Source organism: Myxocyprinus asiaticus, chromosome 20 (genome assembly GCF_019703515.2).
Source record: "Myxocyprinus asiaticus isolate MX2 ecotype Aquarium Trade chromosome 20, UBuf_Myxa_2, whole genome shotgun sequence".
In the NCBI taxonomy this organism is placed as follows: Eukaryota; Metazoa; Chordata; class Actinopteri; order Cypriniformes; family Catostomidae; genus Myxocyprinus; species Myxocyprinus asiaticus.
Window position 1 is genome coordinate 3030647 of NC_059363.1, and position 24835 is coordinate 3055481.

General features: G+C 36.9%; 1 protein-coding gene across 6 annotated transcripts in view; it reads right to left on the reverse strand.

Moving 5' to 3' along the window:
* Positions 1–24835, reverse strand: part of LOC127410724 (transcription initiation protein SPT3 homolog) — a 160484-nt gene that overhangs the window by 24939 nt on the left and 110710 nt on the right. For 4 of the 6 annotated variants that reach the window (XM_051645924.1, XM_051645922.1, XM_051645923.1 and 1 more), the window contains 6 exons: positions 19231–19317; positions 17055–17148; positions 12556–12689; positions 3181–3256; positions 1484–1596; positions 1084–1194 (listed from right to left, as the gene is read on the reverse strand). In XM_051645924.1, the coding sequence (XP_051501884.1) occupies positions 1084–1194; positions 1484–1596; positions 3181–3256; positions 12556–12689; positions 17055–17148; positions 19231–19317 (615 nt within the window). Of the gene's footprint in view, positions 1–1083; positions 1195–1483; positions 1597–3180; positions 3257–12555; positions 12690–17054; positions 17149–19230; positions 19318–22987; positions 23096–24835 lie in introns of all 6 variants that reach the window. The other 2 variants (XM_051645927.1, XM_051645926.1) reach the window with 1 other exon arrangement.

The window sequence follows — 24835 nt, forward strand, 5'->3', positions numbered from 1 at the left end:
AACGAGATCGACCCACAAGTTTTCAGCCAGAAAAAAACAATTCTGGATTTCAGGTTAAAAAAATACCATGTGTACTCCCAGAGCTAAAGTGGCCTTGGCCGAATCCGAAAGAAGATGAGAGAAAGATGAGGCTTTTGTGGTTGAAGTGACAGAGAAGTCCATCCATGGAACGGATCCCGCAGCTCAAAACCACCTTGGACAAACTTGGCAGCCCTACTTGGCCTGAGGTCACACCTGTGGGGCTGGATAGTCTTATTTGGCTTTCATTTCTTTTCTTTTTTTCTTTTCTCCCCAATTTGGAATGCCCAATAAGTCCTTGTGGTGGCGTAGTGACTCGCCTCAATCCGGGTGGCGGAGGACGAATCTCAGTTGCCTCCGCATCTGAGACCGTCAACCCGTGCATCTTATCACGTGGCTTGTTGAGCGTGTTACCGCGGTGACGTAGCGCATGTGGAGGCTCATGCTATACTCCACAGCATCCATGCACAACTCACCATGCGCCCCACCGAGAGCGAGAACCACCTTATAGCGACCACGAGGAGGTTAACCCAACATGACTCTACCCACCCTAGCAACCGGGCCAATTGGTTGCTTAGGAAGTCTGACTCTAGTCACTCAGCACACCCTGGATTCGAACTTGCGACTCCAGGTATGGCAGTCAGCGTCTTTACTTGCTGAGCTACCCAGACCCACTGGCTTTCATTTCTAATGGACAAGCGCTCAGAAAAAGCTGCTGAAGCATAGTTAGTCTATAAAACCAGCAAGTGGCGACTAACATGAAATAACAAATATTTTAAAAGTGGATTTGACAATAAGCATGCATCAGTAATGTAACACAGATGGATTCTTGGTGAAGACTTCACTTACTGTATATGCTGTTTAAACCGAAACAATGGAAACCAAATTTTTACCGAAGTCTATACGCTTAAGCAGAACTCAAAGACAAGGATTCTCTTAGTTCTCAAGCAACAGTTAAAGGAATGAAAATGTTGCCATCATACACTCATCTTTCTTTCATGGAACACTAAAGAAGATTTGATGAATGTTGACATTTACTATCAAAAACCAAACAATTTTCTGTACCTCAGCAGAAGAGTTGGAGTACTGAATGAAAGTGGCTGATATGGCGTGCTGAAAAGGGTCGCCCGTTTTGGGAGTCATATCTTGTTTAACCAACAGGGCAAGATCAACAACCTAAAATATAAAAAAATATCATCAATTTATGAGTAATGACACTTGATATACCCAACTGGACTGCTTCCAAATTCATATATTTTTTTATTTATTTTTTTAGGAGTCAAATTTCGCATAAGGATTATTACACTGAAAACAAAGATGCACGAAAAGTGGTTCTGTAAACGAGACAGTTTGTCATTATAGTTTATCTGAGGAACTTTGGTGGTTTGGAACAGTGTGATTTCACGCTTTAGCTTTGGTTAGAGGAGAAAATGAACCGACTGACTGTGGTGTGACCATAGCCCACCTGAGCCACCGTCTCGTAGGCCAGATATGAGAGGATCTCCATGGACATGGCGTTGGGCTTCACATCCAGACTGCTGCAGTCCAACCACTCACGGAATTTCGAAGCCTTCTTTGCTAAACGGAGCAAATCATAGTAAAATTATGTGGCATGTTGATATACCAGTCATATACGTTTTTGTAAACTATTAGAGAACGATTAAAGAAATATGTGAATTTAATCTGCAACAAACTTTTCATGCAAAAAATAAGTTCAGTCCCACTTTATATCAGGAATCTTTAACTACTATGTTCTAACATTAAAATACATGCAATACAATGTACTCGTTGTGTAAATGCATTCTGCTAAATTCTTAAGAGATTCACATTTGTTGCTACTGAATGTGAATGTGTACTGCTCTGGTTTAGGGGTTAAGGGTTAGGGTTTAGGGTAAGGGTTGGGGTAGGGTTAAGGTTAACAGGTTAACTACAGATGTTACTAAATGCAGGTACTTTAAATGCAAGTACAATGCAACACGTATGTACATATTAATTACATTGTATCAAATGCTTAAGTACATAGTAGTTACATAGTAGTTAAAGACAAGTTCTTAATTCTTCCTTTTGATTTTGAGGTGAAATGTGACCTGGACATGTTTTCATGTGATTCACCCATATAAGTGTGCAGGGTAGGGGAGATCAATAATCTAAAAGCAGTGAACCTCTGAGGCAAGGCTGCACAGTGCAAAACTTTTGCTCGCATTTGTGATAAAAAGTATGTGACGACAAATTTTGTTTGTATTGCACGTGTGCGATAAGTGTCGCTTCTGCATACGATGAGCATTGCAACAAAGTCTGATATCTTTAACATGTTGCAGTGGACACGTTTTATGAATGCGCTCTAAAGAGTCGCACATTCACTGCACACATTGGCCCTTCGCTAAGCCCCGCCTTAAAAGCACTTCTGACCAATCCTGTCTTAGCAACTGTTGCCCTGCTGCCATTACTCTGACACGTGTTTGCTATTTTCCAATGACAGCCTATGGAAGTAATGTGTGTTTGAGTACTTTTCAGTGAGATTTTATCTAAATAAAAAATAATAATTAAACACATTGTTGCCGGGTCATTTGTAATAGTGACACGAGTTACCCAGAGAAGATCCCCGCAGTTTTTTTCTTTTTTTATAATCTTTAAATAGATCTGGAAAAGAGCATGTTATGGATTAAACTGTGTCAGCCCTCATTCCCAAATGAACATATAACATCTGCAATGACACCTACATTTCCTCAAAGGTAAATTCCAATGAGTTCTGCAGAGCTTGAAGAGCGAGCAACCGTAATTAAGGGGGGTGGAGCTTAGCGAAGGGTCAATTACATAGCAGGAAATAAGGAAATACATATTTTGTGGTGGTGGGGGCAAATGGTCAGTCAAGGAAAATATGATGGTGTTGCAACACCGTGATTTATCTTGTGATGAATAGTTATAGTAATACAAATTAGTAGTAGCTAGTAGTTAATTGCAATAGTAAATAATAAAAAAGGAATAAATAATAATAATAAATAAATAAATAACAATAAAACCATGTCGACCATACTCTTCTGTGTGCTAATACATTTTAATTTGCACTAATTAATTTTTAGTTCAATAGCACCAGTGTTAGCAACTACAAAATACACGTACAGCCTGAGGATGCCGCGTGTGATTGCATGAATTAATACTCACAGAAACTGAGCTGTCGACTCTCACAGAAATCACTGTATTGACTGGAATCCATGTTTCTGGTCATTTTCTCGATTCTCTGTATAAAAAAGAGGGATAGAATATCAGTTATTCTCAAAATCACCTGTTACTCTATATTTGAAATGCAGTACTTAATATCCAGTAAGAGGTTTGATCAAATGCTTTGCAAACACCACTAATAATTATTCTCAACATCATCTATTACTATAAAACCCAATACATCCTATAATTCTTAAAGAGATGAATTATGCACCACTGGTCTTAAATGATGCACGGAATTCAATAAGCTGATAACAGAGCCAACAAAACAGCGATTTCTACCTGCAGAAGCCTCAAACATAACTACATAATGAGATGTTGTAAAACTAATTCCAGAGTCGTGCACCTGGATCCATTAAACAGAATGACTGCTGGCTAGAGGTCAAACCCAGAGAATCAAGACAATAAAAGTGTCATGTATATCAACATTGCTCACTTGTCACGTTGAGTGCTTAAATCTGAAGTGTGTAATTTCTACACTACTAACTTTGACTGTTTTCAAACAGGTTTCCCAGATACTCTACATGTCATTTAGACAAATAGATAGTCCAGTCCCAAACTTACAATACGTCATTGGTTGAGTCAGTGTTGCCATGTCGGGCTGTTTGGGATCCTCGAAGCAACAAAGCAATGTTTTGATAGCGCCAAAGTGTTTACATTTTTGAGGGAAATCAACCCATGAATGGATTAGTTATAGTTGTCTCAACATATAGAGCGCACTTTTTCAGCCGTCCTGGTTCCGGAAGTATTTTTCCCATTCATTTTTGTCATGGAGATTTCAGTTGTAAACTATGAACCAAACCAACCAGCTCCGAGGTGAATCACAACATTACAAACTTCGATTTAAAGCAAAAATAATATTTGAAAATCAAATAAAAAGTCAAAGGTACCAGGAGTAGAGCCTGCGGCTTAATTTGACTCAACACGCGAAACCTCACCCGGCCCAGACACGGAAAGGATTGACAGACTGACAGCTCTTGAAAGTCATTATCAAAAGTCAGGGAATGAACTATATTCCCACGAAGCACTGCACATGATGTAAATAAACTAAAAACAATTAAAAAAAACATAACTTTACTAATTTAAAGTTTTTGATTATAAGTAGAGAAACTATACTGTATATTTTAAGTTTATTGGATAATATTCATATATATATATATATATATATATATATATATATATATATATATATATATATATATATATATACAAATATATAAGACGTTTGAGATTGTAGGGAGAGCGACTTAATTGCATCATTCACAGTGCATCATGGGGTGGTCGCTTCAGAGCTCTTCTGGCGCACTACGAAGGCTGCAATTCTATGATTGGTGGATATTTCTCTAATGAATCATGGGTAGTGTAGTTCTTCATCAGGAATTTTCTATTAAACACAAGTTGAAATAACATGTACTGATGGCTTCAACAACCTTGAAGCTCACGGTTGGAAGGTTTTTATAAGTTATTGTTAAAAATACATTTCTCTTTGTTAAAAAATAGCAGGATTTTTACTTCTGTAACCGAACTGTTGCATTCTACTGTATTAATCTGAGATACCTTTCCAAAAACTCTATGTTGATGGACACTTCGTTAAGGCATTCTGTTGTTCGCTTTTGTCTGGAACAAATGAAACAAATCCTATGATTAACCTTCCTTTCAAGGTAGCAAGAATGGCATTTGGAATTGCCCCATAGTTTTCATCATTTCTTTTTTTTTATCCCATAATAATCTCTTCCATGAAGATGTTGTGGTATCTATAGTGGTCTGGTGTGATGTCATGGTTTAAACCACAGTTTTATCAGCCACTAAAGATTCAACTTTACTAGACAGCCATCATTATTTCCAAGTTTCTTGCCATGTGATGAAGTGGAGTAACAAGAGCAGGACTGTCTGTGTCGACTTTAAGAGAGCCGTGCGCTGAAATGAATTCTCTTAATAGCAACTAAACAGGTTTCACTTGGATTTACAGCTGAATGTGTTAAGCTGCAGGTCAGAACCTATAATTAGACATTTCCTTATTCTGGACCAATTCTTCACACGTTCACATCGCAGTTCATTTGAGCTCTTTACCAGCCTTTATGCTGCAAATGATTTCTATTACGGTCTAAAGAGAGACGCATCTCTGAGATGGTAATACAGAAACATCGGACCTTCAAAAGTGAAGCTCAAGATTTAAGTTTCTTATTTACAATTTACATATCCCTTATCAGTCCTACTTAACTGTACTTTTCCTTTACTCATTACAAATTCTGTTATATATAATTGAATCTACACCTACAGAACTTTGCATAAAGTATCACAGATTTCTGCAAAATTAGAAAACCCATCTTTCGCATAGTATTAAACATCACTCACCCTTTTGGCTAATTTGCCAGTGCTCTCAGCACTGTTTACAACATTTTACCATGACTAAATAGACTACGCTGCATTCAAATTTTCCCGTAAAATAAGCATATGAAATGCTAAAAATAATAAATAAATAAAATACAAATAAAACTCTACAGAATCTGTCTGGGCCTACTTATGCCAACTTGTATATGTTCTGTATGTACAGTATATAAGGGTTATTCAGTATCAAATCAACCCATTTTTAGAAACTTCCCAGAGTGACATTTTTTATTTTGTTAATACTTTTTTATAAAAAAGATACATAGAAATAATGTTGAAAGTCAAGGTATTAAATGCCATGGATCAATATTTACCATTAATCCATTATTGTGTAGAGGATTGCTGCTGGACAATGACAATTTTCACCTTTGATTTTGGAGCAAAACTACAGGTAACAAAAAATTATTTTAGAAAGGTGACAGCATCATTATTTTTATTTTTACACCGAGACAGGAACGTCTATTACTAAAATCAGTTGACGTCAGCACCTCTTGTTGCATTACATGCCCGTGGTGTGAGCCCAAAAATGAGAAAAAACACTTTTTTGTGTCATTTTTACAAAGTTGGAGTGCCTATAACTCAAGAAGTATTAACAATATATTAATATCCTTTTAGGTTAAGGTTCAGAACAAACTTTCCTTTTTGTATCTCCATTTTTAATGCCCTATATATTAAAATCGCAGAGATATGGGGCTCTCAATGTGGCTCCATGCGTTAATTGTTACATTTTATGAGCTTTCAATGGCTGAAAACCATGTCCAACAAAACAAAGGTCCAAAGTATAAATAATGTTGAAACTAGAAATGTACCTCTATTTACTCACATAACAATAATGTCAAAATCTAGATTTTTGAGAGTAAAAAAAAAAAAAAAAAAAAAAAAAATACACTTATTAAGAATAAGCAATAAATGTGGCTCTTCACTGATTTCAGAAGTGTACATCTGTAAAGCTCTGGAATGCATCATTAGTCATCCAAACACCGAAGGGCTGGAACTCTACTGTATTTGTACTGATGTGATTGTCAAATGTTGTACATTTTACAAATAAACTTTGATTTCAACTCAGGACAATCTGATTTGATGCTCGGGGCTCCGGAGCCCAGCGTGAAGCAGGCCGGATCATTTTCAGGCCACCCAAACCAACCGGAGTCTTTTTATTTGGTTAGCTGGCAGTCATTGGAAATTCCATCTTTGAAAATACATATTAATGATGTCGAGCATCGGGCTCCTGCCTGCTCGTTACACAGAGCTGCGATTTCTATTAGTGTCATTAAGAGGCGAGCGGAGGTCTCGTTTCGCAGCGTGGAGGGGAATTCGCAGTAGCCTTGGTGTCTGGGTCCTGCTCCAAATTGGGCTGTGAGCGATACGAGACTGGAGCCACTGAACTGAAATAACTCTCGTCAACCGGTTCGCCAGAAACAGGAGAAATGTTTTGACTGTGTCTTATTGACTGAAAAGCGCTGCCGGGGGGTGGGGGGGTATGTTTGAATACTATGTTTAGCCATTGATTAAATCAAAACGTTGACCCACCTGCTAATAGCCAAATTATACCCACAACAGACAGGGCGGCAAATATTTGATTTGGCCGGTCGACACTTTCATTTCATGCCAGTGTGGTCTGGATAAAGGGAATCTCAATTTGTACCACTGCTAGCGATGAGATTTCCATAGGCTCAGACCCAAAGTATATTTTGGATATCTAGTATATTTCAATGCATGTCACCCGTGCATCAGTGATTAACAGCCCGGTGCAGACTATAATTAAATTTGTGGGGCATTTCATTCAAACACACGGCTAAGTTTAGACGATCAAACAGGAATGGCTTTGCAGCGCCTCTGTTTATGCACATAAACTTCTATGCTTGAAAGAGAGTTAATATTGAAGATACGAGGCCCTGTAAGAGATCTTCGTGTTAAAGAGGAGGGTTGTAATTGCACTGGTTTAAATGGGGTTGAAGAACTCAGAAAGACACCTGATGCTACTTGCATTTTGAAAGAGACCACAGAAGGATATTGTGAAAATTCTGCAGTCAACCATGATGGAAAACGTCTCCCCGATCAACTTCCTGAAAACAATTATGCGTCAAAAAACTCTTTTGTCTTTTTGGTAAGTATAATTTTTAACTTGCAAAGGGTAGGGACATTTTCAAAAGCAAACAAACATCCCTGTCACTCATTTCGTAACTCACAGCATTTCACGGTGTTGTCACACTAGAATCGTTTAAAAATGTTGTCTTATTTCTGAATGCTTCAGACAAACTCAAAACCATTTATAATGAAGTTTGCAATGCAGTTCATTTCTATATTGCATTATGAATGCAAAGCGTTCACTATGTTTTCACAATGCACCATTACAGGATATCATTCAATGGTTATGATGGCATACAATGACAAGGAGAAGATTATCTGTTTATTCTATTTCTATGGAGATTACAGAACAGAGATGTGATTGGTTCATTTCTGGTCATTTAAAATATTGTCAAGTGACACAAATGAACCCAAAGGTCTTAATTCAGTTTTCTGTGAAAATGAATAAACCACATTGCAATGCTGCGTGAAAGTGATTTATTTCTGAAAATAATATTAATTGAAAAATAAAACTCAAATATTGAATTTAAGAATAAAAAGGAGGGTATTATATCTAATATATCAAGTTGTCTTGGATCCAAATAACAAACATGTTGGTTGGTTTCAAATATATATATATATATATATATATATATACGCTCAAACCCAATCACCCAATAAAATGAGATTTCAGTCAGGAACAATGGGCATGAAAAACATTTGGCTTTTTTTACTTTTTTGGTCCATTAAAGAGGTCTGAGTTTTGTTTAAAAAAGGACTAGTTTACTTTTAGAAAAACTGCCTTTTTAGAGAGAAAAAAAAAATCCCCCAAATTTTGTGAAAACACGAGCAAGCAAAATTGCAAGAGTTTGCATCGTCGTTTTCGGCATTTATGATTTCCTGGGGAATTTGCAAAATACATATCACTACTGTCCCAGAATAGTATCCTGTAGGGAAGTGCTGTCATCATGGAATTAAGGCAAAACAATGAGAATCCCACACATCATGACAAAAACACTTTAAAACATTCCCATCTGAACATGGCAGAGAAAATAACAGATTGTCAAGAGATTTTAGAGCGTTCCTGGAAGATGGATGATGTGCCCGAGGAAAAACAATCCACACAGCACTGACAAAAGAGGAGAAATAAAAAAGGTGCTACTATAGTGAGACCTTTATATATCAGATCTGATTAATCAACCGATATTTGCCTATTTAGAGATTATCAGCATCGGCCGATAACTTTGCCTGCTTGGAAAATCTTGTGGAGTGAATTTAGCATAAATATTGTGTCAAATAAAAAGGTTCAGTTATTTTTTTGTACTTCTCATACAAATAATAGTGTATTGTAAATGTACATTTTCACAGAAATTGTGCAAATAAAGAAAAATATATATAATTATAAAGAAATGCAAACAAATAATCAGTAGTGGTCTGACCTTAAACTAGACAGACAGACAGACAGAAATAGACAGAAAAACAGACAGGCAGACATGCAGACAGGCAGACAGACAGACAGACAGTCTATAGATCTTTTTCCCCCAAAGGTCTATAGATAGATAGATAGACAGACAGACAGACAGACAGACACAGATGGACAGACATACAGATAGATATATAGTGTATACAGAGAGACAGATAGATATGCATGTATACAGACAGACACAGATGGATGGACAGACAGATAGATATACTGTATACAGACAGACAGAAAGATATACATGTAGACAGACAGATAGACAGACAGACAGACAGATGCTGTATAAAGATGGACAGACAGATAGACAGACAGACAGGAATGAATGAATGAACGTTACATTTATATAGCACTTTTTTTGACACTACACTCAAAGCACTTTACACAGTCAACAGGGGACTCTCCTCAACCACCACCAGTGTGCAGCATCCACCTGGATGACACTCACCACACACCAGCTATTGGTGGAGAGGAGAGAGTAGATTTACAGAGCCAGTTAATGGATGGGGATTATTAGGAGGCCATGATTGATAAGGGCCAATGGCCAGGACACCAGGGTTACACCCCTGCTCTTTTCTAGAAGTGTCCTGGGATTTTGAATGACCACAGAGAGTCAGGACCTCGGTTTAACATCTCTTCTGAAGGATGGTGCCTTTTAACAGTACAGTGTTCCCATCACTATACTGGGGTATTAGGACCGACACACCACCTGCTCTCCTCCCTAATACCTCTTCCAGCAACAACCTTAGTTTTCCCCAGGAGGTCTCCCATCCAGGTAGTGACCAGGCTCAACCCTGCTTAGCTTCATTGGTCAACAGGTCTTGAGCTACAGGGTGACAGACAGACAGACAGACAGATAGATAGATAGACAGACAGACAGACAGACAGTTAGACAGATAGATAGATAGACAGACAGTTAGATAGATAGTTAGACAGATAGATAGATAGACAGACAGACAGACAGATACTATGTAGACAGACAGATAGATAGATAGATAGATAGATAGACAGACAGACAGACAGACAGATCGATCAATAGACATACTGTAGATAGATAGATGGATAGAGCGACAGACAGACAGACAGACAGACACACAGATAGATAGATAGATAGATAGAGAGACAGACAGACAGACAGATAGATAGGTAGACGACATACAGACAGACAGATACTATGCAGATAGATAGACAGACAGACAGACAGATAGACAGATCGATCGATCGATAGACATACTGTAGATAGATAGACAGACAGACAGATACTATGTAGATAGTTAGATAGATAGACAGACAGACAGACAGATAGATAGATAGATCGATCGATAGACAGATAGATACATAGATAGATAGATAGATAGATAGACAGACAGACAGACAGATAGACAGATAGATACATAGATAGATAGATAGATAGATAGATAGACAGACAGACAGATAGATACATAGATAGATAGATAGATAGATAGATAGACAGACAGACAGACAGATAGACAGATAGATACATAGATAGATAGATAGATAGATAGATAGATAGATAGATAGATAGATAGATAGATAGATAGATAGATAGATAGATAGATAGATGGATAGATATTAAGAACTAGTAAATACAGAAAATGACAAACTTGTGATAAAAAAGTAATAGTGTGAAAAAGCAGAAAACTTTTCTCTGAAGTGAGGCAACTATGCGATCGCCCTTCAAACGTTCGTACGAACCAGGTAACGCAAGCACAGGCAAACCAGTCATATGCTCTCAACCACGAGAGCTAGTTAAGGAAGACGAGGGGGGCAGAAGGGCACTAGATAAAGCAGCACACAGCAGTGTGGTTAAACCATAAAGCTCCTCTAAAGAGAACTTCATGAGTGAAGCAAAGTGGGAGGCCCAGAAGGATCTAGTTCCTTTTTCCCCAAAGGTCGTCCTGATAGCTTAAACATACCCATTAAAATACTCAGTAGGAACAAAGTTTTGGGGGAAACCACAAGCTTTCTTGGCCACATCCAGAACTGACTGGGGCTTGGTTTTAATTGAGACAGGACAAATAAAGTCTCATGGTAAAAACCCCTTGTCCACGGTTCTTGCTTCAGAGCCTAAATTACATCTTTCAGTCATGGCCATTTATTTCACTTGGCACAGTGAAAACAAAAGGATGTTATAGAAGACTCTTGTGCGTATGCCACGAAAGTTCAACTTCAAATTGCGAAGATGCTGTGGGTTTTCAAGTTTAAGAACGGGTCTTGGTGTTAACATTAGTATTTGATTTGGTCTGATAATGATTCATTTCGTCTTATCTTTTCTTTTCAAACGGGAATGAAAATGCTCCTGTTGACTTTATAATGACGTCTGACAAGTCAAAGCTACACTCGATTTCAGCTCTCTAGTTTCAATTGTGGCATATTTGCATATCTGCCTGTGCATGGAGGAAATTACTTGGTACTAGTTTGACAATGGACACTCAGATGAGATGACAAGACTATTAATGAGGGGATGAAACTGAGTCTGACCCTCTGACAGAAGTACTTTTAACATCGGGCACTCGGGTTCTGGTAAAACCGAACCCATCGAAACCATATTTTTCAGTGCTCTCACTGAATCAGGTGCTACTGTGTTTTGCGAGTACTTTGCATTTGTTTAATTACCTTGTTTAAGTCAAATGTTTGTTCCATGGTGAAACTGGAACAACTGGATAACGGGTGTAATGCACCCGCTTATGGCGTTTATTTGCTTTAAAGAAATCGTTCACCCAAAAATGAAAATTCTGACATCATTTACTCACCCTCATTTCATTGCAAACCCATATAACTTTCTTTCTTCTGCGAAACACAAAAGTAGATATTTGAAAGAATATCGCAATCGCAAATTTCTATACAACAGTAGTTATAGCACCCAAAAGTGTTATAAAAGGAGTCCATGCATCAAATTTCAAGTCTAGGCATACAGTCACTTTATATGATGAACAGACCCAAGAAATAAGTGATTATTCAATCCCAAATCAAATCATATGTCAATAACGTTAATATATATCAATAACATTAAACCTTGTTGGTTTTTGTGTTACGACGTCAAGTCAAAAGATGCGCAAGAACCAACGAGAGAATTTTCACATTATGCACTCGCAAATCATCTACTATAATACACTTATTTGATTTAAATTTGTTGATTTTAAGTATAGAAACAATAAATACATTGTATTGCAAAATATTCATATAAATATATACAACTATATAAGTAGTTTGAGAATGTAGGGAGACCAACTCGACTGCATCATAGGAGCTGCAGAGCTCTTTTGGTGAGCTTTGTTGTCTGTGATTCTCTGATTGGTGGAACTTTCTCTGTAGGATCATGGGTGATGTAGTCCTTCACAAGTTGAAATTTCCCTTCTACTCACCTCCAGCCTCTCTTGCTTGACATCATCCACCTCCTCTTCTTCACACAGAGACAGAAATTCCCCCGTCTGGTCGATGGAGCCCAGGAAGTCCTGCGCCAGTCGCTGTCTCTTGTTGACGCTGCTGCTGTATTTGTCTGTAAGTGGACAGAATTGGGCTCGTTTTCTGATTGTCTCTCAGCACGCATCTGCAGGCCAGCTGGGTTTGTTTACACCTGACCCATGTTCAGAGCAGTCCACTCACCTCTAGTGCTTTAGTTTTTTTTACCTGGGACATCTTTGCTGAGAGTACAGAAACATGCACTTGTGCTCCGACAGCTCTGAAGGTCCCAGCTAATATTAGGGTAAAGAACGTTTTTCATCCATCTGCGCAATTTTTTAATAGTTATTCTATGTAAACATGCACTTCACAGACGTTTTTGATTGTTGTGCTGCATCTCGCTGTTTTTTCAGTATCTCACAGATAAGCACAGCATTTTTAAGAGGCGTGTCAAGTTAGAAACACTTCAACTTTTAAAAGCATGCCTTGAGTGACCTGCGTTCAGTTCTTTTGTTGCTCTGCCTCTAGCTTTTTTTTTAAAGGAAGAACACATTCTGTCTGAATGGCCCCTCAGTCACTCTTTTTTTTTAATCCCCAATTTGGAATGCCCAATTCCCAGTGCGCTCTAAGTCCTCGTGGTGGCGTAGTGACTCGCCTCAATCCGGGTGGAGGAGGACGAATCTCAGTTGCCTCCGCGTCTGAGACCGTCAATCCACACATCTTATCACGTGGCTTGTTGAGCGTGTTACCACGGAGATGTAGCGCGTGTGGAGGCTTCACGCTATTCTCTGCGGCATACATGCACAACTCACCACGTGCCCCACCGAGAGCGAGAACCACATTATAGCGACCACGAGGAGGTTACCCCATGTGACTCTACCCTCCCTAGCTACCTGGCCAATTTGGTTGCTTAGGAGACCTGGCTGGAGTCACTCAGCACGCCCTGGATTTGAACTCGCGACTCCAGGGGTGGTAGTCAGCGTCAATACTCGCTGAGCTACCCAGGCCCCCCAGTCACTCTTTAAAATTACAAATGCTAAACTATAAACAGCCAGATTTAATGAAAATTATGTGACGTTTTTGGCAAAATGATTTTATGTGGTTCCTATGTGGTATCACAGCCATTCTGAGGTGAAATGTCCACTATGTGGCTATAAAAGTGACTTAAACATTCTCCCAAACATAGTTAGTCCCAAATATCCCTAGTCTAATTCTGTGTCCTAACCAAGCATAACATGACTAATTTGTGTCCTCACTAAAAGTGAAAATGCTGCGCAACAAGACAGAATCACAACCAATTAGAACATGTTTAAAGTTTGAAATTAAGTTATGTGGAAAAATAGATTTAGATTTATACATTTCTACAATTCATAAATAGGCACACAATTAAAATTGTAATTTATCATAATGGATAATAGATAAGTTGGAGAGGATAGTGAAGGAAACGCAGCCAAGAAGTGAGTTTACTATTATTCTAAAATGTGAACATTGTATTAATAAAGAACAGAGTAGTTGTGTCCAAAACTTTTGGTATTGCATCTGTGATTTTTCTAGATTCTCTTGACAATCCTATATCAAGCTCTGTCATGGCAAATTAATTTCACTTTTTCCACTATGTTCAACGTTAGTGGGCATTGTCAGGCGTTAAAGCTACAGGGTGGGGAAATAAAATAAAAGGAAAACATTAATTAAATGAGAGGAAATACACAGATTAAACACACTTCTGTGAAGTAACGTCTGGCTGTGAATGACATAAATAGCCCCAGAAAATGTTATAACACTTTCATAACAGCTCTTTTCATGGACTTCAAGTTTGCTGGTTTGGCGTTGTGTAACCTCGAACAGACTGTAATTGTGGACTTCCTATGTAAACGGGGCAATTCAATCAAACGGTAGAAATGTCACTTTATATAAACTCTCTTTTGAATTATACAAATATGTTGATGCACATAATTAGTAGTGTATTTCTGCCTTTAAATAAACCTTATTTTGACATTTGATACAAGTTGTTTGGATGAATAAAACAAAAATCGACTGATTTGGATAAATTGTAAACAAAGTTTTTGTACAAGGATGAAATTGCATTTTAATCTAACAAAATAAATCCTATAAAACATCTTTGATCTAGTAAATACCTCCCACAATATTTTTTAAAAGTGAAAAACTTCATTATAAATAGGTCTAAAGGAAACGTTCACACAAGGTGCACGATGGATTTATGGGGCTTCTATTGACATCTTTTTTCAATTAAACTTTTCACTCAAATTATTTTACTGCAAAATAGAAGCATTTTCACTAGTGGACTCAGTTGAACCTCACTGTATCTAACTCCAAATCTGCTATTGCCTTATAAAAGACAATAGTGGTTAAACAGAAGTTTCATATTAGCAGTTTCGTTTGTTTCGGGGTCACTGCAAGAACACTGTGTGGAGACAATACAAATCCTACTGCTCGCAGCTGTCAGTTCTACTGGAGGAATGGTGGTCAAACGAACCAGCATTACAGTCTATATCTGAACCTTTTCTGCAGCCCACCACACCAGAGGAAGCAACACCTTAAAAAGGTAAACAGAGGCAAACAGATAGATACTGTAGACAGACAGAAAGACATACAGACACACAGACAGACAGATGGACAGGCAGACAGAGAGAGACAAACAGACAGACAGAGAGACAGACTGACAGACAGACAGACAGACTGACTGACTGACAGATAGACAGACAGAAAGGTAGACAGACAAAAAGGTAAACAGACAGAGACAAACAGATAGATACTGTAGACAGACACACAGACAGATAGATGGACAGGCAGACAGAGAGAGACAAACAGACAGACAGAGAAACTGATAGATAGACAGACAGACAGACTGACTGACAGACAGACAGACAGACAGACAGACAGACAGACAGACAGACAGACAGACAGAAAGGTAGACAGACAAAAAGGTAAACAGACAGAGACAAACAGATAGATACTGCAGACAGACAGACATACAGACACACAGACAGATAGATGGACAGGCAGACAGAGAGACAGGCAGACACACAGATAGAGACAAACAGACAGACAGAGAGACAAACTGACAGACAGACAGATAGATAGAATAGACAGACAAATACTGTATCCAGACAGACATACAGATATATAATGTAGACAGAACGACAAGCAGATAAATAATGTAGACAGACAGACTGACAGACAGACAGATAGAATAGATAGATACTGTAGATAGACAGACAGACAGGCAAATACTGTAGACAGACAGACAGACAGACAGATAAATACTGCAGACAGACAAACAGACAGACATAAACAGACAGGCAGACAGAAAGACAGACAAAAAGGTAGACAGACAGAGACAAACAGATACTGTAGGCAGACAGCAGACAGACAGAGACAGATAGACAGACAGTTTCAGATGTTATAATTGTATTAAATTCCTCTTTGCAGCATGTAGAAAATGAGTTTGTAAGTTGTCAGTTGATTTGTAAACCTTAGTAAGAGTCTTTTCCTTTCGTTTATTTATGTCATGATAGCGAACACTCGTATTGATTGATATTACAGTAAAATCTGTTCTATCATTATGTATGCTATTTGATTTGATTTGATTTATTCCATTTCTGTTTATGCCCACATACTGAAAAAGGCAAAGCTTGCCACTGTTTCCAAGCCAATGTGAGAGCAAAACAACATGCAGAAGAGCAAAACATTCAACAGAATGATCTATCAGAGCGCACATGGAGAAGTATCCGCACAGCACAGACATACAGACTCCTGCTCAATCGAGAGAGCGACTGCACAAGTTAATGTTCCTTCAACTCTCAAGTTTCACTCTAGATGAGGAGCAAAAATCCTAATGATCCTCCGCATGACATTACATGAGAACGCCGCTTCTTTCTAAGATGCTTTTCCCCCAGCGCTCTCATTTTTTGGTGATATTGATGAGAGCGCTGGAGCGCAGCTCAAAGCAGACCGATGCCATAGCTTCTGTCTGCATTCTGGTAATGACTCTCGTTGATTGACTGTGGCGTACGAAATTACCTCGCTTGACATCGCTCATTATGCGCGCCTTCGTCATTTAGGGCAATGAATGAATGATGAAATTCAGTTGATGAAGGAAAATGTTTTAAACTTCTTACTAATTCATTCATAAGAAAAATATCTTTCTAACTAGTGGATGACTGATATTTAGCTGATATTTTTGTAAATACACAACATAAATACAGTTTTTACACTAGACATGCAATTACTGAAATCAAATTAACATTTGAATACACGAACGATTTACAAACATCTCTACTCAAAATGTACTCAAAAGTTCTTATTGTGCACTAAAGTTCAGACTTCATATGTTGATAACAGTAAAATGGGCAAATTTCAGTTGATATATATATATATTGGTTTGCACTACAACAAACTCTTAGATCTTGATTTCAAACAGAAAATCCTAGAAGCATCATACCTGAATCCAGAGGGTCTTCATCGTCGATGGTTTTCAGGATTTTGGATTTGTAGTCTCTGTACTGCATGTATCTGACGAGTCTTCGCAATTTTTTCTGCACAAGTTTGTCACACAAAAAGAGCCGTCATCTTTCAAACTACAACTATCTCCATCTGTTCCACCATATTCATTTTATTTATCTGTTTGTGTGAGGGCTGTATATACAGTATATACATATGTACCGATCAGCCACAACATTAAAACCACCTGCCTAATATTGTGTAGGTCCCCCTCATGCCACCAAAACAGCATTCAGAGATGATATTCTTCTCATCACAATTGTACAGAGTGGTTATCTGAGTTACTGTAGACTTCGTCAGTTCAAACCAGTCTGGTCATTCTCTGTTGATCTCTCTCATCAACAAGGTGTTTCCATCCACAGAACCGCCGCTCAATGGATGTTTTTTGTTTTTGGCACCATTCTGAGTAAATTCTAGATATTGTTGTGTGTGAAAATCCCAGAAATACTCAAACCAGCCCGTCTGGCACCAACAATCATCCATGTGATTATCTAATCAGCCTATCGTGTGGCAGCAGTGCAGTGCATAAAATCATGCAGATACAGGTCAGGAACTTCAGTTAATGTTCACATCAACCATCAGAATGCGGAAAAATGTGATCTCAGTGATTTGGAGCGTGGCATGATTGTTGGTGCCAGATGGGCTGGTTTGAGTATTTCTGTAACTGCTGATCTCCTGGGATTTTCACGCACAACAGTCTCTAGAATTTACTCAGAATGGTGCCAAAAACAAAAAACATCCATTGAGCAGCAGTTCTGTGGATGGAAATGTCTTGTTGATGAGAGAGGTCAACAGAGAATGGCCAGACTGGTTCGAACTGACAAAGTCTGTGGTAACTCAGATAACCACTCTGTACAATTGTGGTGAGAAGAATATCATCTCAGAATGCTGTTTTGGTGGCACGAGGGGGACCTACACAATATTAGGCAGGTGGTTTTAATGTTGTGGCTTATCGGTGTATACACACACACACACACACACACACATATATATATATATATATATACTGTATATCATGATTTATTTAACTTTTATTAAATGATTCATTTGTGCCATTTTTCATGCACTCAAAAAACTGTTTAGGGGGCCTGGGTAGCTCAGCGAGTAAAAACGCTGACTACCACACTTGGACTCCAGCTAGGTCTCCTAAGCAACCAAATTGACCTGGTTGCTAGGGTGGGTAGAGTCACATGGGGTAACCTCCTCGTGGTCGCTATAATGTGGTTCTCGCTCTCGGTGGGGTGTGTGGTGAGTTGTGCGTGGATGCCGCGGAGAATAGCATGAAGCCTCCACACGCGCTAGGTCTCCGCGGTAACGCGCTCAACAAGCCACGTGATAAGATGCGCGGATTGGCGGTCTCAGATGCAGAGACAACTGAGATTCGTCCTCCACCACCCGGATTGAGTCACTACGCCACCACGAGGACTTAGAGCGCAATGGGAATTGGGCATTCCAAACTGGGGAGAAAAGGTAAAAAAATTTTAAAAATGTAACCTATTTTTAAGATTTACACCTTTCAATTAAAAAAATATATTTAAAAAAATCATTAAATTGAAAACATTTTACAAAATGAACTTAATAAAATTTAAAATATTTAGTTTTTTGTTTTTTTAATTTTTTATTAAAGATTACTTGATTAAATTTGATGGTATTTTGTTATGTCCATGTTATGAAATGCAAATTAAATGTGAGTGAATGTGACAAAGTTTAATTGTTCCTTGTGTTCATTTAGTGATAAAGTGTGGGAAAACATGAAAAAAATAAAAATAAAATACACTTAATTTTTGACTGTGTTTTAGTTTTTACAATGAACAATTTACTTGGCAACAATGGCTGTTTGGTCAAAATATTGCTTCCTTTAATTAAAAAAAAAAAAAAAAAAATATGATGAACACAAATTGTCGAAGGGGTGAAAATATAGATGTAACATTTTTATTTGCATTTTTAGATATACCACCCACCCTAATTCTTGCTTTGAGAGATGTGAAAGAAATGCATTAATAACAGAAAGACAAAGCAACAAAACTACTTCAAAATGAAATCAGTAGCCCATAAATGCAAAGGCTAATGATTTCTAGTGTGGTAATGTCGCTGAGCACATATTTGAGTGTATTTACCTTGTCTTTCCTCATTAGGAAGATGATATCCTCTGGTGAAATGACCCGGGCCCCTCTCAGGAGGGCCACCTCGGCTGCCTGATGAAGCTACAGACAGAGAGAAAAAACCTCAATATGCAACAGCTTTGAAGGTATGCAACAATCAGTGCTAAAGATGTGTTTTTAACATGTGTAATTTAAGTAACTGACACATGGCATCAGCCGTTTAAAAACCTTGAAGAAACTGATAAGAGCTTTTATTTTGAGAGCGGAGCTTTAGTCACTGGTGGCCTACATAAACTTTTTGTCTTGTTTAAAAGCATTTAGCTTCACAACATTTGCCCTCAGCGCTCAAATATGACAGAACATGTCTTTGTCTGTGGTGAAAACAGACAAAGCATAATTACAATACAATAGATAATACTGAAATAACCACAGTTAAAACCATGTGATGGTAGCAAGTCTGGGAACAGTCATGGGGTTAGCACATTTTAAAGATGCAAAAATAAGATAAAGAGTCAAAAAACAGGATGTAATCATTTGTGGCAAGTGTCTACAGACTTTTTATAAAGCTGTCTATATAACTCATTAAAACAGCAGAGACAGAATTTTAAAAATCTGGAATTTAAAATCTGACTTAAACCTGGAAAAAAAGAACAACTTTTAGGATTTTGGAAATAGTAAAAGTAAAGAAACATGATGTCGTAAAATGAATATGATATATTGAAAGATTCCGCACTGTTTCGCAAGTTTAGGCAGATTAGTGTTTCCAAAAAATGCATTAAATGCACAAAACAGAAGCATTTTAGTCATCTCAGACTTTTAAACTCCACTTTACGTGTCATTGCAGAATCTAAAATTGACAAAGACATCATCGTCATAACCTGTTTTATATGCCGATGCATGAAAGGCTTACACAGGAATGTCAAAGTCATAAAGAAACAAATCTTTAATGTTGAGAAGCACGAAAAGGATGTAATGAAATATGTCTGGTGAAGTGCTGTAGTTTCACTTACTTGCCAAAAGAGGAAAAACACATCGTTTATGATGGGGGAAATGATAGCTGTTCACACGTAAATCAACATATCAAATGAATGCTCTGGGATTATGGGATGTCTCATGGATATTTTTAAAAGTGTCTTCACAAAAGGACAACAAAGCATAAAAGTGAGTTCAACCATAAATTTAAATACATTGGGGCCCTCAACAGAAAAGGTAATGATCTGTGAAGTATATAATAATCACAAGCACACAAAAAAGCAAGAGAGATTCGATTATTCACATAGCATGTAAAGAGAGTCTCTTTATTTGTTAAAAAAGTTCATTCGAGGACGTGCTTAGGTATATGAGGAAAATAAAATGACCAAAATACAATTAGCACATTTTTAAACTTTGCATTTCAAACTGATATAAAGAAAATGTTTATGTGGCAATTCAAGTATAACCACAGGCAATGCTGTTATCAAACAAAAAATATAATAAGAATTTAAAGTTAGGATAAATATGTATTTTCTATTATATATTTTCACTTATATTAATGTAACATTATATATATATATATAATCGAAAAATATATTTACGATTATTTAAATTTCATTGTTATTATTATTATTCAAATTTAATTGGGTAATCTTTAACAAAATAAAATAAAAAAAACATTATAAAAATATTTATATATTAAAAAAAACATTTTAAATGTATTAATTTAATTTTGTTAAAAACTACACAATTCAATTTAATGGAAATGTGTTATGAAATTTAAATAATCTTAATATGATTTTTTTTATTGTTTATTCATACAGTATGTTTAAAGTGTAAATCTTAAAAATAAGTGTCTATTTTTAGGACCATTACATATTTCCATTTCCACTTTAGAGCAAAAATTACTGTATTTGTTTTTAAACTAACATAAATGACATGATGCTTAAATATTTTACCTTTCCCCCGAAATTGTAATAATTGTAATGTAATTTTTATTATTCTCATTGCGGATTCTCATTAGATTCTCTTTAATAATTTGTATTAAATAATATTAATAATAATAATTTTATAATAAATATCTTTTTTAATAAAGATATATATATATATATATATATATATATATATATATATATATATATTTTATTTTTTAAATATATATATATATATATATATATATATATATATATATATATATATATATATATATATATATATATTTTTTTTTTTTTTTTTTCCATTTATTCTTTTTTTTTTTTTTCATTTTAAAAATCAGAATTAGATTTTTCTTTTTTTTTTTTTTTGTATGATTTACAGTTATGGGAATGGGCTGATGAGTTCAATTGTCACTAAAGTCACACTTAAAAGAAATCTGAATGGTACCTTTTCTTTAGGCAAAATATAATGTCTTTTGTTTTAGTAGTGAAATATAAACCCGGACATGTTCTTGACAGGTTTTTGATCTGTCTTTGAGCAAAAAAAACAACAACGTATGTTTACATTTTACAATAACTTTGTTGAAATAACTAGAACACTATCAGCATACTGCTGTATACTTTATGAAGAGATACTGTTTTTATTCTGTTGGTGAAGCCACTGAAAGACCTCTCGAATATCCACTTCTGTGGGGCCAATTAAACTCACGGAATTGACTATGACTCAAATGAAGAAAAAAGATGATATTCTTCATTAAAAATGTAAAAAAATGTATCCACCGTCAGTCTCGAAATACACTCGATCAATTCTCGGGGTCCGTAAACATTTGCTGGTCATAAATATATTTTCCTGCAAACGTGAATGTGAGCGTGAGGTCTGCGAGCAGAACGGCCCCACACATGCACACACAGGGGGAGCATTTACTGCAGCGAGCCAGAAGAGTTTAATATAGATCTCTCTGGCCTGGCATCAAACCAAGATTGACATCCCCGACTGCCATGTCTGTCTGACCGTTTCATAGAGGAGTTTTTAATAGACAAAAATGGCTATGAGTATGCAGAATTTCATCCTTCAGTCTCCACACGCATCCGAGCCAAAATTCCCATCATCCTCAGAAACCAAAGCCACTTGCAGGAATTTTATTTATAAAGGATTGTATTCTGATATATGCAACTTTCTGAATAGTCACAAACAACATACAAAGCTACATTTATGGGATAATTCACTCTAAAATGAAAATGCTGTCATCATTTACTCACCCTCATGTTGTTCCATAGCAGTATGACTTTCTTACAGTGCGTGTAAAACAATAGACGATTGTCAGAATGTTAGCTTCAGTCACTATTCACTTTCATTGTTTGGAAAAGAAAATTGCAATGAAAGTGAAACGTGACTGAGGCTAACATTCCGCCTAACATCTGCAGTACTTTCTGTGTTCTACGTAAAATAGAAAATCATATGGGTTTGGAACAACAAGAGGATGAGTAAATGATGACTTTTTTATTTTTGGGAGAACTATCACATTAACATAGATACTTTTACAACATATTCGATTTCATCGACAATCATCGAAAAAAAAAAAAAATGTTTAAAAGTACAGTTTATTTAAACTCTTAAAATTAACCTCGGTGACCAGAGACAGTTGCTTGAGGAATTACATTTAGAAAGGATGGTATTTTTTAATGTATAGTATTCTGACACATGCACCATCTTGACTCAGTACTCAAAATTGGAGGTATAATAACAAATTAACATTGATACAGACTTATGACCCATCTGACTTCCTCTACATGAGAAAACCAAGAAAAATATGTTTGAAAGTATGTTTTACAATCTTTTGTTTCATTAACCCTTAAACACACACCTTGAGTCTTTAGAGACCCGGGACCTCATTCCACCCCCTGTACCTCATCCATTTTTTGGAGTTGTGCCCACGCCTCTTTAGTATTCCACAATCGATCTCTTATAAATACTGTAACACAAAAAAAATTCAAAATTTCAATAAATAAATAAATTATAATGGTTTAAGTACTGAAAGTGAATAGGGTCTTTAGAGACCTGAGGTATGTAAGAGTGTCATATCTAATTAAGTTTACCATCACATGATATCTATTGCTTTGTTAATTACAAAATAAATGAGTACTATATTTATCCAAATAAATACTATATCATGTTGATGTTTTGTGCAACAATTAATTATCAACAATGGTGAATTATCAGTATTCCATATGTGTGTACATGTACATATTACACATGCTATTTCTTATTTAAAGGTGCCGCTGATGTTTCAGTGATTGACTTGATTTACATTTGACACAAGCTGATGTAGAAACAACATTGAAGTAAACTATAGCAAGTTTAAGTATGATATGTCTTTTTTTCATTTGGGTGTACTACTGAAATAATGTATTGTTGTACATCTATTTAGATTCAATAAATGCCTGATAAAATATATACAGTTGAAGTCAGAAGTTTACATAGACTTAGGTTGAAGACATCAAAACTACATTTTTAACCTATCCACAGATTTCATATTAGCAAACTATAGTTTTGGCAAGTCATTTAGGACATCTACTTTGTGCATGACACAAGTAAATTTTCCAACAATTGTTTACAGACAGACTGTTTCACTTTTAATTGACCATATCACAATTCCAGTGGGTCAGAAGTTTACATACACTAAGTGAACTGTGCCTTTAAGCAGCTTGGAAAAGTCCAGGAAATGATGTCAAGCCTTTAGGAAATTAGTTTCTGATTGGAGGTGTACTGAATTGGAGGTGTACCTGTGGATGTATTTTAAGGCCTACCTTCAAACTCAGTGCCTCTATGCTTGACATCATGGGAAAATCAAAAGAGATCAGCCAAGACCTCAGAAAAAAATTGTGGACCTCCACAAGTCTGGTTCATCCTTGGGAGCAATTTCCAAATGCCTGAAGGTACCACGTTCATCTGTACAAACAAGAGTATGCAAGTATAAACACCATGGGACCACACAGCCATCATACCGCTCAGGAAGTAGACACATTCTGTCTCCTAGAGATGAACGTAGTTTGGTGCGAAAAGTACAAATCAATCCCAGAACAACAGCAAAGGTCCTTGTGAAGATGCTGGAGGAAACAGGTAGACAAGTATCTATATCCACAGTAAAACGAGTCCTATATCGACATAACTTGAAAGGCTGCTCAGCAAGGAAGAAGCCACTGCTCCAAAACCACCATAAAAAAGCCAGACTACAATTTGCAAGTGCACATGGGGACAAAGTTCTTACTTTTTGGAGAAATTTCCTCTGGTCTGATGAAACAAAAATTGAACTGTTTGGCCATAATGACCATCGTTATGTTTGGAGGAAAAACGGTGAGGCTTGCAAGCCGAAGAACACCATCCCAACCGTGAAGCATGGGGGTGGCAGCATCATGTTGTGGGGGTGCTTTGCTGCAGGAGGGACTGGTGCACTTCACAAAATAGATGGTATCATGAGGAAGGACAATTATGTGGATATTGAAGCAACATCTCAAGACATCAGCCATGAAGTTAAAGCTCGGTCGCAAATGGGTCTTCCAAATGGACAATGACCCCAAGCATACCTCCAAAGTTGTTGCAAAATGGCTTAAGGACAACAAAGTCAAGATACTGGAGTGGCCATCACAAAGCCCTGACCTCAATCTGATAGAAAATTTGTGGGCAGAACTGAAAAAGCATGTGCGAGCAAGGA